The sequence below is a fragment of the Trichosurus vulpecula genome, chromosome 6 (genome assembly GCF_011100635.1).
Source record: "Trichosurus vulpecula isolate mTriVul1 chromosome 6, mTriVul1.pri, whole genome shotgun sequence".
Lineage (NCBI taxonomy): Eukaryota > Metazoa > Chordata > Mammalia > Diprotodontia > Phalangeridae > Trichosurus > Trichosurus vulpecula.
In genome coordinates, this window is record NC_050578.1 from 264,515,307 (window position 1) to 264,532,205 (window position 16,899).

Sequence of the window (16,899 nt, forward strand, 5' to 3'; positions counted from 1 at the left end):
TCATGCTTCTCTTGATTCTTGTGTTTGAAAGTCAAATTTTCTATTCAGTTCTGGTCTTTTCACTGAGAAAGCTTGAAAGTCCTCTATTTTATTGAAAATCCATATTTTGCCTTGGAACATGATACTCAGTTTTGCTGGGTAGGTGATTCTAGGTTTTAATCCTAGCTCCATTGACCTCCGGAATATCGCATTCCAAGCCCTTCGATCTCTTAATGTAGAAGCTGCCAGATCTTGGGTTATTCTGATTGGGTTTCCACAATACTCAAATTGTTTCTTTCTGGCTGCTTGCAGTATTTTCTCCTTGATCTGGGAGCTCTGGAATTTGGCAACAATATTCCTAGGAGATTTCTTTTTGGGATCTATTTGAGGAGGCGATCGATGGATTCTTTCAATTTCTATTTTGCCCTGTGGCTCTAGAATATCAGGGCAGTTCTCCTTGATAATTTCCTGAAAGATGGTATCTAGGCTCTTTTTTTGATCATGGCTTTCAGGTAGTCCAATAATTTTTAAATTATCTCTCCTGGATCTATTTTCCAGGTCAGTGGTTTTTCCAAGGAGATATTTCACATTGTCTTCCATTTTTTCATTCCTCTGGTTCTGTTTTATAATATCCTGATTTCTCATAAAGTCACTAGCTTCCACTTGCTCCAATCTAATTTTTAAAGTAGTATTTTCTTCAGTGGTCTTTTGGACCTCCTTTTCCATTTGGCTAATTCTGCCTTTCAAGGAATTCTTCTCCTCATTGGCTTTTTGGAGCTCTTTTGCCATTTGAGTTAGTCTATTTTTTAAGGTGTTGTTTTCTTCAGTGTATTTTTCAGTATTTTTTTGGGTCTCCTTTAGCAAGTCATTGACTTGTTTTTCATGGTTTTCTCGCATCCTTCTTATTTCTCTTCCCAATTTTTCCTCTACTTCTCTAACTTGCTTTTCCAAATCCTTTTTGAGTTCTTCTATGGCCTGGGGCCAGTTCATGTTTTTCTTGGAGGCTTTGGTTGTAGGCTCTATGACTTTGTTGTCTTCTTTAGGCTGTATGTTTTGGTCTTCTTTGTCACCAAAGAAAGAATCCAAAGTCTGAGACTGAATCTGGGCGCGTTTTCGCTGCTTGGCCATATTCCCAACCAACTAACTTGACCCTTGAGTTTTTCAGTGGGGTATGACTGCTTGTAGATTACAGAGTTCTATGTTCTACGTTTGGGGGGGAGGTGCCAGCTCTGTCAGAGCCGCACTCCTCCTTCCCCAAGGACCCCCAGTCCAGACTGGGCTCAGATCTTCGGCAGGCTGTGCACCCCTGCTGTGATCCGCCACTTAATTCCTCCCACCAGGTGGGCCTGGAGCCCGAAGTAACAACAGCTGTACCTGCCCCACCTCCGCTGCCCCCGGGGCTGGAAGCCGAACCGCGAACTCCTTCCACTCCCCCAGCTTTTCCCACTAACCTTCTCCGCAGTCTTTGGTGTTTGTGGGTCGAGGGGTCTGGTAACAGCCACAGCTCACATATTCAGGGCGCTAGGGCCCCTTCCGCCCGGCTTCTGGTCTGGATGGTCCACGCCGCTCAGGCTGGGCTCTGCGCCACTCCGTTCCCAGCTCCCAGCTCCCAGCTCCCAGCTCCCTGTGGAATAGAGCTCACCCAGAGACCATCCGGGCTGTCCTGGGCTGGAGCCCTGCTTCCCTCTGCTGTTCTGTGGGTTCTGCCGTTCTAGAATTGGTTCAGAGCCATTTTTATAGGTTTTTGGAGGGACTTGGGTACGGAGCTCACTCTAGTCCGTGCTTACCAGCCGCCATCTTCATGGTCTCTCCGAGCTGATCATTCCTATATTCAGGAACGATGGCTCAGAAATCTAATTTGCTAATTAAGGACATTTTAATTTTATTTTTCAAGAAAACTGTTTATTTCTCAAATCTGTCTTTGTCTTATGAATCCTCTACCTTCAACTGGAGACTCTTCCCAAATCATTTGCAATTTTTGTTCATTTCATCTTGTTTAACCGGTATGTTATAATAGAGCCTACTTTCCTTCTACTGTGGTAATTTTCTTACTTCCCTGTTCTTTCACCCTAACATATCCTCACAAATGAATAACAAAAGCCACACTATCTTCTCAATCAGATTCTGATTCGCCATATAGCCTTTCTTTTATGAAGTCTTTACCCTTATTAAGCAGTGACAATCAAACAGCACCTATGCTCCTGAAGTCTTTAGCCTTCCCTGGAATTTGTAATCCCCAGCTATGCCTCTGGAGGTATTTTTAGGCCCCACATGAATCACCAACCTCTGACATCCTTATCATTTCTCAGTCTATAATCCCATAACCCAGAGGGTGTTGTGGTCATCAAATTTAACAATCTGGGAAGAAGATCTGTTACTTCTCATATACTTTCACCAGGAAGACCTCAGCCTTCCCTATGATTTATACTGCTTTGAAAAATATCCACTTTATTACCATGAAGCAAGGACTCCCCAATTACCATTCATTTTATTTTTTGTCTAATCGGTAGTGAACAAGCCCTTTCCTGATGGTGCTTACCTGGGGATCTACATTGCTACTGCCTGGAGTAAATTAACCTGCATACTCCTGAAAATGTCCATCTCATCATGGTAGGAAGACCTCTTACTCATACCTTTTACTTAACTCCAACTGTTCAGTTGTTCTTCCTCCCTTCTTTCTTTGTGTCACATTCATTCTTACATACTCTGACCTCCCAACCCCACTGTAGAACTCCTGTTTGCCCCTACCACAATTTTTCTTTGTTATTTTTCTCTTAAAGCTCACTTTTTATTTTTGATAATGTAGAAATCAGAGAAACGGGCTTCCAAATACTGAACCCCCTTCTCCCCTCCAATAGACACATTGTGTCAAAAAGACACAATAGTCTACATTATATTCATATTTCATATCACTGGACACTATCAGAAACATAAACATGAATCAGTGGTTCAATTTCTGCATTCCCCCACTCTTCTACATAAGCAAAGAACCTTAATATTGTGGGACTCAGTTTCAACTTTGAAGTGGAGATACTGATGATTATACCATCTGCCTCATGCAATTACTGTATAGATAGTAATTTGTGAATCATAAAACATTATCATTGTTTTGACATGTAAGAACAGGAAAGGGAATATTTTCATAATTTTATGAAAATTTATAGAATTTTCAGAAATGAGAATATTTTCATAATTTTATAGAAATTGGTAGAAAATTTATATAAAAAGAAATGTAAATTATACTTCACCTGATTTCTATTCATAGAAAGGCATTTCATTCACTTTTAGAGATAAAAAGAACTTCAGAGATTATAAAGTCATAGGATTTTGTAGCCTGAAGGAATATTAGTGGCCATAACAACCTTATTTCTTAGAGGAAGAAACTGAAGCTCAGATTGGGGATATATCATATTCAAGGTCTCACACTGAGAAAGTCAATGGCAGAGATGGGCCTACAACCCACATCTTTGGTCCCTTAGTCTCTTGTTTTTCTTCCAGAATCTGGCTTATCATTTTCTATATAAAAGTCTCAAATCCTTTTTTTTCCCCACCACCCCCTCCTAAAAGCCAGCATTAAAATGCCACACTACAAAAGAAATACAATTGAATAAAAGAAATCAATGTGTACATAAATTTCAGACTGTAACTTTGCAAGATTGTCATTCCTACCTGAGAAAGAAAAGTTATTTTCATAGTGACAACAAGTTCCAAGAAGGATCTGCTCTAGAAGGATTTATACCAAGGTTGATAATAAGGGAGTTTTATCCCTGGAGAATTTCATAGACACACCCAAAAGAATAATCCAAACGGGGAATACTGAACATCCCTGGGGTAGATCCTAATTGAGAGGATTACACTATTTTTTTTAAACAAGGAATGTGGAAATGTTTACAAATTTTGCTTTTCATTCAATATTACTTATGTTTCCATCATTTCAAAGTTTGTGTGTGTGTCTGTGTGTGTGCATCTGTTTTGTCAGAAGTGTGCAGAAGAATTAGACATATCTACAACTGGCATTGTCAACAAGAAACACTTAAAAATTTCAGGAACAGTAAACAAATCCCTACTTAGTGTCTTTGGGTCCTGTATAAGTATAATCCATACATCTCATACACATGCAGAGTAAAAGGGGACTTAATCTAATAGAATACCACAGACTAAGAACTGGAAGATAGTTTAGACTATAGAACATGAAATGTCAGAGCAGTCACAGACATTGGAATGGAAATAGAATGTGAAGTGTCAGAGCTGAAAGGGCTTTGGGGATCATCAAGTCCAACCTTTTCATTTTACAATGAGATCAGCTGAAGCCAAGAGGTAAAGTCATTGGCCTCAAGTGATCCAATTAGTAAATGTCATATTGTGAACCTGAAATGAGTTCATCCAATCACCACCTGTTATTCTTTTCATTATGTTTTTATTGACTTAGTTGTACTCTCTACAATGGAAGATTTTGCCAAACCCCATGCTTTTCCCAAGAGGTCAATTTGTATTTATTTGTTGTGTCAATGGAGCAGACTGCCTATTGAGGTTCTCCAGTAAACAAATTTCTTTGAATTAGGGCCGGGGCAGATATGCCTCATAGTGATTTCTACCTTTTCACCATTACTATCAACATCAAATCGACATTCAGCAACTTTTATTAAGCGCCTACTATGTGCCAGGCACTGACTGTGATAAGCACTGGGGATACAAAAAGAGGCAAAAGACCATCCCTGCCATCAAGCTCTTTACAATCTAATGGGGCACATGCAAACAAGTATATAAAAAAGCAAGCTATATACCAGAAAAATAGTGAATAATTAGCTGAGATAAGAATCCACTCTCCCTACTTTGTAATCCCTAAGAATTTGCACATTCCAGCCACAAATAATTGGGGCAGCAGATGTCCCTGTACCACTGAGTAACTGGGAACAAATCCTCAATGAACAGGTTAGGGAGAGTCCTTTCCACTACACCTATTCTCTGGTTGGTGTCCCTTTCAAAGATGCATGTGTTAAAGAGAACATTACTTGGCTATGGTTGGACTTCATGGCTGGGGCTTATGAGGCTTCACAGAAGAATTATATGGACCTGTCAAAGCTGAAAGTATTAGGTTGTGTATGTATATTTGCGCATGTTCACATATATGCGTGTGTGTGTGTGTGTGTGTGTGTGTGTGTGTGTGTGTGTGTGTCTATTTATGGGAAGACTATATGGCTTAAGTGGAGAAACTGAAGAAAGCATAAAGGGTGGGATTCAGGAACAAGGGAAAGGTAATAACAGTCCAAAGGTCTTGCCCACTTCTCCACATTCCTCACCCCCAGAAATACACACACTGATGCCAGGACTGTCACCTCAAAATAGAACAAAAAAGGCTAGGGAAAAGATACAACCAAAGGTGTCCCCAGAAAGCCTCAGGGATGGTGGTCTTCATGACCAGAGACTTCAGTCATCTGAGGCAAGATCCTTGAAGTATTAGCCTTGAATAAAAGATTCCATTTTGTGGGGATGGGGGTAATGGTATGTCTAGAGATGGGGCAGGGCCAAAAGGGAGAGTGTGCCTAAAGTGTGGATGGCTTGTTGATGAGAGAGAAGGAAAGAAACTCCCATCACTGACCTGCCACTGAGGGTTTTTCCTTAGTAAGGCAACTGCTTCTGCCACCTGTTAATTCACTGAACACTTAGAAATTGCCAGAAGTGAAATGAGACCAGACAGAAACTGTAGAAATATGTAGAAGCATATATTTTTCTATAGAGCTAGATAAATGAGGGAGTGTTTAGTTGAGCCTGATATGAGGTAGGCAAAGATGATCAATGAGTTTATGCACTTACATTCTTATACATGTACATGAAGAAGAAAAGATTAGAGAAAGAAGGAAGGATTAAGGAAGGAAATAAGGAAGAAGGTAAAAAGGAGAGAGGGTAGGAGGGAAGAAAGAAGAGAGGAAGGAAGGAATAAAGAAAGAAAAGAGGAAGGTAGGGAGGGGAAGGAAGGAAGGAAAAGGATGAAAATGATATTGAATAATTAAATAATATATTAATATATTGTATATAATATATAATGATAATATTAATAATTAATAATAATTAAAACATAATAACTAAAATTTATATAATGCTTTGAGGGTGGCAAGAACTTTACACACTTTATTTTGTCTCTGTCTCCCAAATGCTCTATGAGGAAACTGGGTCTTGCAGAAATACAAAGCTGGTTTTCATGTTAGTGACTTTTAGCGTTATCTCATTATTTTATAGTAATGTCTTATAGTTCCTTTCTCCAAGATAACTTAGGTAGCACTCAAAATTACAAGTCTTAAGATTCCTTCCATACCTAAAAGAAATGTTAGAATTATAAACAGTCTGTTGCACAGCAAAATCCATGCAACCCCAAGAGACCTTTCATAAGCATTTGAATTTATTGGACCAATTGCCTTTACAAACCTTATAACAGGAAAGTAACTACCAGCTTTAATTTGTCAGCATAATATTAAAGTAGCCTAGACCTCTAAAAACAAATGGTAGCTTTTTATTTTTAATTTTGGAGAAGACAAGGGTGCAGCAAACCTATGTTTTTACATAGGTAACCTGATGCACATGCTTTGAATGCTAAGAAGTTACATGAGCTGGTATGTTCCAGAGGCATGATGTGCACACTCATCTTCTTGTCTCCAAGCCTTCTATCCATGACACCATGTGATATAACATTAGTAACTTAAATATCACTGGAATACTGTGACCAAAATGACTAAGATTTATTTGGAGAGGTCTTTTCTGAAGAGTTCTTTCTTTAAGGCTTCTTTCACATCTTTGTTCCTTAAGCTGTAGATCAAGGGGTTCAACATGGGGATCACAGTGGTATAAAACACAGCCATCATTTTCCCTTGCTCCACAGATGTCTCTGAGGGTGGTCTGAGATACATGAAGAAAAGAGCTGCATAAAATATAGTAACAGCTGTCAGGTGGGAACCACAAGTAGAGAAGGCCTTGCGCGTGCTGTCAGCAGAGCGAAGTCTGAGGATAGCTGGGAAGATGTACAGATAGGAGATAAGAATGATGAGCAGGGAAAAAGTAAAGTTAAACCCAGCAACAACAAACATAGAGAGTTCTTTGTTGTAAGTACTAGAACAAGCTAACTTGATGAGAGGAGGGTCAGCACAGTAGAAATGGTTAATCTTATTGGGGCCACAGAATGATAAGCTGTAGGTCCACATGGTCTCCATGAGGCCTGTGAGGGAGCCATAGACATAGGGCACTGAGATGAGAGAGGTGCAGACAGTGGGAGACATCTTGCTGCCATAGAGCAGAGGATTGCAGATGGCCATGTAGCGGTCAAAGGCCATCACAGCCAGGATGTAGATTTCCACATGGACCAAAGCAATGAAAAGGTAACATTGCACCAAACAGGCTGAGTAGGAGATGGTGGCCTTTTCCACTATGAAAGTCTCCAGCATCTTAGGACTCACATTGGAAGAGAAACAGAGGTCTGCAAAAGATAAGTGACTCAGGAAAAAGTACATGGGTGTGTGAAGCCTGGGAGTGATTTGCACTAACACCATCATCCCCAGGTTGCCCACCACAGTGATTACGTAGATGGTCAGAAAGAGGACAAAGAATAGGACCTGAAGCTCCAGGCGCTGAGTTAGTCCCAAGAGAATAAATTCAGGGTTTGTGGTGACATTCCTGCTCATCACTTCCCCAGGAGAGATCCGGGCTCCTTGACTCTGCTTCAAGATTTATTAAAAGAAAATGTTAAACCACTATCTTCATAGCAAGGTCATCTTTTTTTTCTTCCTCTCTGTTTTGCTACTCTTGATCACAATCCTCTAGCACAGCAGGCAGCTCTTGTGGATCTCCTCAGCATAAAATCCCTTCCTACCCTATTTCCTATTTTATTTCCTTTTTTCCTTTGCCTCTTCCCCACTTTTCTCCTCTCTTCTAATAGCCAGAAGTACTCAAACATGGCTAGCCCTGTGGGAGGACTTTCCACATAAAAGGGGTCTGAGTGGTTGGCCTCATGTAGAAGAGGACTAGAAATCTAGAGCCCGTGATTCTATCTTTCTCTGCATTGTGAGAAAGCTTTGTTGTTTTTATATAGAAGAGCAGAGTGAGCTGGTCCTTTAGGGCATTGTACTATGGATTTTATCCCTCCGAACAAAGGAGGAGCTAGCCCAAATCCAGAACTCCTAAAGATTATTTTTGGAGAAGCCACTGCAGGCAGAAGTCTCTGAAGACTACCAAGGCACCAATTTGGAATCTTACATACTCAACATCTCAGGCAAAAAATGCAAGCTCCTAAAAGGTAGATTTTTCTTTTAATTAAACTTTAATGTCTATAGGGACAGTCCCAGGTAAGCAACAGGAGAGTCTGTGTTCAAACTGATAAAAAGAGATGCTGTTTATATTATATAAACTTGTAATGTGCTGTCATTATATTACAAGCTCCTTGAGGGCAGGGGCTGTCTTTTGCCTCTTTTTGTATCCCCAGTGTTTAACATAATGTCTGAAACGTAGTAGATATATAATAAATTTTTATTCACTTGCTGACCAACTGGTTTAGGCCAATTATTTTGTGATACAACAGTCTTGTGAGATAGGTAGTACACATATTATTAGCCCCATTTCTCAGATGGGGAAACTGGGTCACCAAAGTCAAAAAGCTAGCAAGGACCAGAGCTGAGATTCACATGTACATCTTCTTACTCTGCATCAAATGTTCTAGATGCTATATCAGAGCAGCCTCCAATGCCATGGACCATTAGAGACAAAAGAAAAATAAAACAAAACATCCTTTTCACTGTACAGATAAAGAGACCAAGGTACAGAGAAAGGATATGTGACTTTTCCTTTCTCAAATAGAGCTAAGACTGGAACCTGGCTCTCAGAGCACTTAATACACATTCCTTTCTATTATATCACGGTGCATCTCCTGTTCAGACAGATCCTGATAGCACATTACCTAGCTGTAGTAAGTACTTAATAAATACCTGATTTCTTCTTCCTTCTTGATTCATGCCTTACTTTAATATGAAGGCCTAACCCTAAAACCTTGGCTCCACAGCTAAAAGGCTAAAAAAAGTGACTTTGCCTCCCTTTAGTCTAGTAAAAGGTTGTATCCTATAAGCTAAAAAAAATGTTAGCTCATATTTATATAGCACTTAAAGGATTACTTTATGTAAGCTATCTCTTTGATGCCTCCCCAAAATTCAGGACATGATTAGGGTAAATAATACTAAAACATTATACACACACACACACACACAGACACACACACACACAGACACACACACACACACACACACACACACACACACACTGAAGCTCAAGATTAGGGTTAGACTTGTCCAATGTCAAATAGCTGGGAAATCTTAGCCCTTTTTTTTTAACACAGATTTTCTGACTTTAAATTCAGCATGTTTTAGGGCCTATGTGAATTTATCGTCCTGGTTAGGAAGTTACCTGGTATGGGTCCGAGTCAGGACAAAATGGGATAGAATCTCTCTAGCTGACCAAGTCCACTTTTATCTTCACAGAAGACTGAAACAGAATTAATACAATTAAGTTTTCACAAAAGAGTGTTTATTTAAGCATATATTTCCTTAATACAATTCCACAAACACTGATTATGTGCTGTTGATGTAGAAAAGCACTGTATTATGTTCTGAAGATACAAATAAAAAAAATGACATTCCCCTGCCTTCAAGGAATTTATTCTCTGAGATTTAATTCTTAACTTAGGGTCCTTATTTTTTTAATATTTTAATAATTGTATTTTAATATAATTCGTTTCAATGTAATTCTAAATATTTTATTTTGTGTGTTTAAAAACAGTTTTCTAAAACTAGACCATCTAGTCCAACACTCTCATTTTACAGGTGAGAAAATCAAGGACTGAGAGGATAATGACTTTTCCAGGGTTGTGTAGCTAGTCAGTAACAAATCTGAGTCCAGATCTCTTCACTCCAAATATAAAGCTTTTCGACCATTTCTTGAGGGCCTGTACAAATGCAAGGAGGTAGGAGTCACTAATCTCACACTGGAACAGTTTTTCTGTGAAAACTGAAGCCTCACTTCACTGGAGCGCTTTCAGCATAAGATAGACAACCACCTTCCCTGAATGGTTCAGATCCTGACAAGACAGATCTTGAAATCACATAGTACAGCACTTTTATACTCCTAAAAATTATTGAGGTCCCCGGAGGGGAGCTTTTGTTTGTATGAGACATATCCCTCAGTATTTATTGTATAAGAAATGAAAATGTCTTAATATTATTATAAAAATAGTGTTGACCTTGTGAAACTCTTAAAAGGGCCAGGGTTGCCTTGATCACATTTTGAGAACCTCTGACGTAGTGTCTTCTACTTAAAAGACAGGTTCCCATAGAAAGTTTGGGGGAGGGGTTGTTTGTTTTTATTTTTCCTGAATAGGAAGGTTGTATTTTGGTTTCACTCATCCAAATAAAATTCACATTTCAAACCAGAACTATCCAACACAGTGTAAAATATTGTAGGTACATGAGAAGAATGAAAAGGTCTAATATACTTGGTCTGATTACAATGGACTTGTCATGTATTCCAAGGAAAGAAGTACTGTCATTGTTTAGTACTGTCTACAAAAGGGGAAAAGAGAGACCAGTAGGAAGCTACCAGCTGATGGACTGCAATGGACTCCTCCTCCATCTTGCTCCTTTGTCCCCAGCTCCTGATGGAGATCCCTCCAACTGCAGGTTGTCCACCATGTTCTGATATTCCTCTTCCCCAGTCTCCCATCCCCTCCTGTCACCTGTATCAGGAACATTAATGGTCCTTTTCCCAGGCACAACAATTTCTAGTGATTACAAGGGGCATACAAAAGCAAACACAAAAATCAGTGCTTGCTCTGAATGCTTTCATTCCAGTAAAAACATGGAAGCAGCAGACTCTAGATAAACCAATGGGTATTAGAAGTTGCAGAGAGCAACATTTAAGAGCAGACACCATGAGGAGGCCCTCATGGAGTCAGGAGATGAATACCAGCCCTAAATATAGAGGCGAATATCCCTGCATATCTTCAGAGTCTCCATGGGCTAGAGGCATGCTTTTGATTCCAGCAAATTTTATTTTATGGTAATAAAGGACAAAACATAGTTTTGCTGCTGTGGTGACCTAAGTCTTCTAGCTAAATCCTCTTTCTCTCCTTCCCTCCTGCCCTCTTTTCCTTTCTCTTTTCCTCCTTATTTCCTCCTCTTCCTTCTTCCCTCTCATTTTTTTCTGTTTTTCATTTTACTCCTTCCCTTTTTTGAGGCAGGGTGGCATGACTAGACTAGAAATCAGGAAGACTTGGATTCCTATCTTGTCTTTTTTGACATTCATTGATTGTGTGTCCATGGTCACACAAACCCTCAGAGTTTTAATTTCCTCATGGGTAAAATGGAGAAAATCAAACTTGCAGAGTAACTATCTCACAGGATTTTTTTAGGCTTGACTGAGCAATTTGCCAACTTAGGAATAGCTATATAAATATCAATTACTTGGAGAGACTCTTTGCTACTGATCCAAACTCTTATATTCCCCAACCCATAGCATGATCATGGCAAGATGAAATCTGCACCAGTGCCATTGTGCATTTTGGAATGTTTAAAAATGAAAGGTTTGGTTGTGTTATAGAAAAGGGTACTGTATTAATGAACCACCAGGATATTTCAAATTATTAATGATCCTCCATTGGCTTTAGGCAAATTTCCTCTTCCTAGAGCCCATTTTCTTCTTATTCAAATGAGAAGGAGAAGGGAAACTATGAAGGCCCCTTTCAGAACTAATCATTAAGGATTATCAATCTTTTGAAGGGAAAGGGATTCTAAAAACAGCTATCACCCTAGACATACCTGTGTGCCCAACTCTTCTTTTGGGAACATACAAATCAGATCTGGGAAAGTCCCTCACTTAGTAACCATCTAATTTAACTCTCTCATTTTAGCCAAAAGGAAACCAAAGCTCAGAGAAAAGTGATTTACCCAAGGTAGTAGTATTGAAGGTAGCATGTGAATCCTGGTCTTCTGTGGCTAATCTGAATGCTAATTCTACTAAGCAATGGAAATTTCTACCTCATCATTAAGCAATCACTAACCTTGAGTTTCTTTCTGCCAAGACGGAAGAATGTCAGAACCAGCGATAATATCCCTTGGGTCTAATCTCTGGCACATAGACTGGCCTGTGGAAGAGTGATGGCCACTGCCAAGGAGCCCCTGTGTGCCTGTGAGTGAATTAAGAGAGAATTATGTCTGGATTTATAGTTCTGAACACTTCTCCCCAAAGAATTTCTCCAAAATACTGAACTGTAACAATTAAAGGTATGTTCCTCTAATTATCTCTGGGAATTCTTAATTGACAGAACAATTTAGTAAGGGAACTAGACTCTTTGTCTTCCTCATGTTCTAATCCTCTGTACCATGGGTGCATCTACTTACCATGTGGTTTGCTTTTATTTTTTTTCTATGTACATGTTGCCCTTTCCTGTAGAATGTAAACTTGAGGACAAAAATTATTTCTGTCTTTGTATTCCTAGTTCTTCTTACAGAGTAGGCTATTATTGAGTACTTCATGTATGTTGACTATAATATATGATACAAATTGTATACATGCTCATATAAATTTATATATGTATCCATACATACATATGTAAAACACATGTGTCTACACACATGTGTGTGTGGGTAAACAATCCCTTTGCCAAAAAACTCAAATGTTTCCCTTTTATGATTACGATAAAAAAGAAACTTTTATATTTATGATTTAAAGTCCTCCAAAATCTGGTTCCAACATGATCTCTCACACACTCCTTTCAGTTCAAACTGGCCTATTTTCTGTTCGTCTTTTTGCAACTGTATTTCAAATTTCTGTACATCTGTACTGATTGTTTTCCATGTATCATATGCTCTTCTTCCTTATCTCTACCACTTGAAATTCCTAGTTCTATCTGGGGTTCCACTCAAGTTCCACCTTCTCCAAAAGACCTTTTTTATTCACCCCAGCTAGAGGCAGGTAGGTGGCACCACAGTGCACAGAGCACCAAGTCTGGAATCAGGAATATCTGAGCTCAGATCTGTCCTCAGACACTCACTAGCTCTGTGATTCTGGGCAAGTCACTTAACCCCTATTTACCTCAGTTCCTTATGTGTAAAATGGGGAGACACTGGAGGAGAAAATGGCAATCCACTTCAGTATCTTTGCCAAGAAAACGCCAGGGATCACAAGATCATAGATAGTTGGGCATGATTGAATAACACAACCGCAAATCAATCTAGTCATTAGTCGTTCCCACTCCCATCACATCTCATATATATTGTATACATTTTAATTGTAATCACTATATATGCTATTTTTTTCTCTAAGTACAATCTAACATCTTTGAGGGATTGGGGAGGTAGATCTGCATAGTAATTTTTCTTCTAAAAAGATTGGGAATTTTACTGGACTGGAATTTCAACATGTATGTCTGTTAGGCACATTCATAAGAAATGGGAGTGCTGTCCTCTACTTCTGTAGGATAAACACAGTCTCAGGAATGAAGTCATGGCATTCTTTCTGTACTCTGGTCAGAGTTTCTCATCTAGCGTGTTCTGTTCAGTTCTGAGTAATGTATTTTAAGGAAAACCTTGAAAGTCTCCAATGTATCTAGAGTAAAGTGAGCAACATAATAGGAGGAGTGAAGACAGTATTGGGTAAATTGTACTTAAAGGAAGATAGAGGATGCTTTGAAGGCTCAATAAGATGACAGGAGTAGAGGGATTGTCATTTTTATTTATCTGGAGATCTGTGAAGCAGAAGAAGGGACTAACTGTACTTAAGACCTGAACATTCAAGGAAGAGCACTGAGTTGAAAGTTCGAAGACAGATTCTTGTCCAATGTACAGAAAAACTTCTGTATAATGCTACCCAAAAGTGAGTTGAAAGAGTTGTCCTGGAAAATGTTAGGTTCCCCTTTATTAGAGTATTTATTTGCAGTTTATTCTTTGTATTGTTCTTTATATGCTTCTTTCTGCACATGCTATCTTCCCTTTAGAATGTAAACTTGATGAAAGAAAGGACTATTTCTTTATTTTGTCTCCCAAGCACCTGGCATAAATGAGCCACTTAATGATTGTAAATGATTGATTCTACATGACCACATGATAAGATGTGCTGTAAGGGACGTCCTTGTCAAATGGCCTTTATAGTTTGGTAATTCTTTTTTTAATACTAATTTATTTTTTCCAATTACATGTAAAGACAATATTCAGCGTTGCTTTTTTGAAGGATTTTGAGTTACACATTTTTCTACCTCCTTCTCTCCCCTTGCCCCTCCCCAGAATAGCAAGCAATGTGATACAGGTTATGCATGTGCAATAATGTAAAATATTTCCACATTAGTCATGTTGTGAAAAAAGAAACAGAACAAAAGGAAAAAACAAGGGGGAAAAACACAAGAAAAAATAATATGCTTTGATCTATATTCAGACTCCACCAGCTCTTTCTCCGGATGTGGTTAGCATTTTCCATCATGAGTCCTTTGGAATTGTCTTGGATCACTGCATCACTGAGAAGAGCTAAGTCAATCATAGTTGATTATCACACAGTGCTACTGTTACCATGTACAATGTTCTCCTGATTCTGCTCACTTCACTCAGCATCAGTTCATGTAAGTCTTTCCAGGTTTTTTTTTTTCTGTAATCTGCCTGCTCTTCATTTCTTATAGAAAAATGGTATTCTATTACATTCTTATACCACAACTTGTTTAGCCCTTCCCCAAATGATGGGCATCTCTCAATTTCCAGTTCTTTGCCACCACAAAAAGGGCTGCTATAAATATTTTTTTGTACATGTAGGTCTTTTTTATAGTCTCTTTGGGAAATAGAACTAGTGGTATTCCTTCCATGCAAAAAAGAAAAAAAAGTAGGGAAAAAGTGGGCTAACTTATAAACATGCCACACAACACAATAAATTAATTTGATAGATGGTTTGCCCTAATTATTTGTACATTATTACCTTATTTTATCATCATACTTGTGAAAAATATTGTTTTATTCAGGTAATTCTTTGCCTTGGAGCCTCCATGGATGACCTTCACTTATGCCTCATCATTCTGTGATGGTCAATCTAGTAGGTTATGGTCTGTGCCAGCAGAGTATAAGAACTTCTGGTGATGGAAGGTAGATTTACCATCTTATAGTCCAGTCTACTCTATTTCATGAGGCTTAGCACCAGGTGTGCTGGGATAGTTCATCCATACATCCATCAAGGATCAGGCACCCTTCCTTATTGTAGGGCAGTGGTTCTTGAGACTGTTCCAGGGAATGTTCAAGAAGAAAACAATTTTTATAATATAACTAAGAAATTTTAATTCATAGTTGATCAGCTAGATAACCCACCTAAACAGAATCTCTTTGGGGTTCTCAGTAATTTTTAGAGTGTAAAGGGATTCTGAGATCCAGAAGTTGGAGAATCTTGATTTTAGAGTGATTTAAGTTGCTAAATATACTTTAGGCATTTGTAAAATGGCTGACCAATAAACAGTCATCCTAGACTTTGCCTATGATCTTATATTGAGGCCACTTTCCCTAATATATACTAATACACTTTGGATCATAGCTTTACCATTGGAAGGGGCTTTAGAGATTTTCTTGGTGTATTCTATCATTTTAAAAATGAGGAAACTGAGGCCCAGAGAGAAGTAATTGGCCAAACGTCACATAGGCAGGCAATTACAGAACTAGTATTCCCTTCAGTGTCCTCTTGAGAGCATGGTGTATGTTTCTGCTTTTCTTATTATCCCTTGTTCCTCACACAGTTCTTGGGATATGGTCAGCACTTAATAAATTCTTGTTCACTCACTCACTGACTCTAAGTCACAATGGTCACAAGCTTGAGATAGGAAACTCATAGACTCATAGAATATTAGAAATTAAATGAACCTTATATGTCAAGTAGCCCAAACCTCTTGTGTCATGGGTGATGATGTTAATTGATGTCTCCTCTAGAGGCAGCTATGTGGCAGAGTATGTTGAACCTGAAGTCAAGAAATTATAAGTTTAAATCTCAACTCAAACACTTACTTGATCTGTGACCCTGGGAAATTCATTCACTCTCTCTTATCTTCAGGAAGATAGCAAGCAAACGGCAAAGGTGATGAGCATATTTTTAGATAAAACGTTCACCAATGTTTCATCGCTTCAATTTTCTCATCCACAAAATGGAGATAATAATGGCACCTATTTCCCAAGATTGTTGTGTTGATCAAAGCAGATGATACAGGTCTATAAAACACTTTGATATTCTTGGAGCAATATAATAAATGTTAGGTATTAATATCATTATTTCACTAAATGCTTTAAGTTTTACAAATACTTCACATAATCTCATGTCATCCTAACACTAACCTTTGCTCATGCAAGTATTATTACACTCATTTTACAAATAAAGAAACCAAGTCCTGACTACCTTAAATTATCGTTGTATACCATTGAGAAAAGTCATTTGATTTGGAGTTATAGGCATGAGTTTACAGGCCAGCTCTGCAATTAACTAGGTCTGTGACTTTGGACAATCCTTAATCACTCTGGGCCGTGATGTGAACATCTCTCAAATAAGCTTAACCTACATGCTATCTATGGCTCCTTTTCATTGTCAATCTGATCCTAAGAAGCAAAGAAAAGATCTGAACAAAAGTCTCCTAAGTCCAACTGGAGTGTTATTTCCATTTTAATATGATACTTCTTGGGTTAAAAATAAGTTTCTTCCTTCCTTTAGAACATCGCACCCACACAATGGCAGAAGATGAATATGTGGATAACCACAATGCTCTTGAGCAATGTGGAGATGATAGACAGCCCAGCGGAGCATGTTTTGTTTTTGCTCTCATTGTCATTGTTCTTGTTGTTTGGGGTTGGCTTTTTGGGGCATTATTTTATTTTTATAAGAAGCATT

General features: G+C 38.6%; 1 protein-coding gene across 1 annotated transcript; it reads right to left on the bottom strand.

Annotated features, from left to right (window-relative positions):
- Positions 1–6,713: 6,713 nt before the first annotated feature.
- LOC118853955 (olfactory receptor 5M8-like) lies at positions 6,714–7,649 on the bottom strand. The gene has a single exon (XM_036764213.1). The coding sequence runs from the start codon at positions 7,647–7,649 to the stop codon at positions 6,714–6,716; it is 936 nt and encodes a 311-aa protein (XP_036620108.1).
- Positions 7,650–16,899: the final 9,250 nt, after the last annotated feature.

Excerpts from the sequence above, each read along its gene's own strand:
- LOC118853955 (XM_036764213.1), bottom strand. The coding sequence starts at position 7,649 with ATGAGCAGGAATGTCACCACAAACCCTGAATTTATTCTCTTGGGACTA.